General features: G+C 57.6%; 1 protein-coding gene across 1 annotated transcript in view; it reads left to right on the forward strand.

The window, feature by feature from the left end:
• The window catches only part of LOC114818328 (serine/arginine repetitive matrix protein 3-like), a gene marked incomplete at both ends in the record, with an annotated part of 596 nt that extends 113 nt beyond the window's left edge, over nucleotides 1-483 (forward strand). The window contains 3 exon segments of the mRNA XM_029083702.1: nucleotides 1-3; nucleotides 6-108; nucleotides 346-483. The exon segment at nucleotides 1-3 is cut by the window's left edge and continues 113 nt beyond it. Of these exon segments, the coding sequence (XP_028939535.1) occupies nucleotides 1-3; nucleotides 6-108; nucleotides 346-483 (244 nt within the window).
• Between the last annotated feature and the right edge of the window lie 1,398 nt (nucleotides 484-1,881).

Here is a 1,881-nt window from a genome sequence, read left to right on the forward strand (position 1 = left end):
CCCCGTGAGCTCCAGCGGTTCCCTCTCCAAGTCCCGCTCCCGTTCCCGGGAGAAGAGGGTGGGACGCAGCCGCTCCCGCTCGCCCTCACCCAAAAAACCCGCCAGCAGGTCAGTACCTGGGGGGCTTCATCACGGGGGTGCAGGCACCAGCGATGGGCTCAGAGAACATCCCACCTCCCCTGGGGCTTGAGGAGGGGGTTATGGGTCATCGCTGTCCCTGGTGGCACTGGAAAGACCAGCCCCAGATTGGGGTGTCACATCCATGGGGGTGCCCGGGCTGTCCCTGCATCCCACCCTGGACCCCAGCCCACACCCCTGATGCTCCTCCTCATCCTCATGGTGTAGAGAGAAGGACAACGAGCCCCGAACACGCCACGGTGACCCTGATCCTGCCCGTGCCCGGCGCCGCTCCAGGAGCTACTCCCCAATCAGGAAGAGGAGACGTGACTCCCCCAGCTTCATGGAGCCCAGGAGGATCACGAGGTGGGTCCTGGCACATGGCAAAACCTCTGCCACGGGCACCAGCACAGCCTGGGGCTGAGCTCTGCCATCACCCAGCCCTGAAGGATGCATGGGTGGGTAGATGGATGGATGCATGGGTAGATGGATGAGTGGGTGGGTGATTGGGTGGATGGACAGACAGGTGAATGGATGGACGAATGGATGAATGGGTGGGTGGATGGATGGGTGGGTGGATGGATGAGTGGATGGGTGATTGGGTGGATGGACAGACAGGTGAATGGATGGATGGATGGACGAATGGGTGGGTGGATGGATGAGTGGATGGGTGATTGGGTGGATGGACAGACAGGTGAATGGATGGATGGATGGACAGGTGGATGGGTGGATGGATGAATGGGTGGACATGGTTGGATGGATGGGTGGGTGGACAGATGGATGGGTGGATGGATGAATGGGTGAATGGATGGACAAATGGTTGGATGGATGGGTGGATGGATAGATGGATGAGTGGATGGGTGGTTGGATGGATGGGTGCATGGATGGATGAATGGGTGAATGGATAGATAGATGGGAGATGGATGGACAAAGGGATGAGCAGCTCTGCGGCTGGTTAGATAACCCTGAGGATGACCAGCTGGTGAATCAGCTGACCCAGACAGACAGATAACCACACTGCCTCCAGTATTCCAACCCTCTCAACTCTTCCCATTTTAAGGCATGGAAGTAGGGATTTGTTTTAACCTGTGTGTGCATATTCCAGGGAGATGAACAAGCATGAGCGAGTCTCTCCCCTGCCCTCCAAAAACCAGCTTCTCCTCCTTGAGATCCTATTGACTCAGGATCCGGGGCTGTAGGACAGGCAATATTTAGTGCCAGACGAAACACCGGGTGCATTTCTAGCAGCTCGTTAGCATGCGGCACCGGTGCCGAGCTGAGATTACCGCGTTCTTGACCTGTTTGTCTCTCCTGCTATCAGCTGGGAGATCAGGGTGGAAGGGCTGGATGGCCAGAAATCAGCTCTGACTCACTGTGGGATGAGTTTTATTTTGCCTGGGCTTGAGTGAAGTTGTAAGGAAGGAGGACAAGAGGAATACTGGGTTAGAGGTCCCTGCAGCCCTCCCCGGTGGGTGCCCTGTGAAGAACATGGGCTGGGAAAGCTGCTCCCAGCCCAGAGGAAGGTTTCCCAGCCTGGGTACCACTGGCTGGATTTGCATCCCTCCTGCTCCGTCCCTGAGCTGGGTTTTGTCAAGATGTCCCCAGGAAGGTGGCAGGGCCCAGCTGGAGGACACAGCCCACGGTCCCTGTGGGGACTGTCTGCCCATCCCTGTCACCTTGGGATGGATGGGGACAGCAGAGCTGGCTCTCTTTGAGCAGAGTTGTTTCTGGGAGGCTTGGTGGATGTTTCGAGGAGGAGGCAGC

The sequence above is a fragment of the Antrostomus carolinensis genome, unplaced genomic scaffold (genome assembly GCF_000700745.2).
Source record: "Antrostomus carolinensis isolate BGI_N321 unplaced genomic scaffold, ASM70074v2 scaffold35402, whole genome shotgun sequence".
NCBI classification, from domain to species: Eukaryota; Metazoa; Chordata; class Aves; order Caprimulgiformes; family Caprimulgidae; genus Antrostomus; species Antrostomus carolinensis.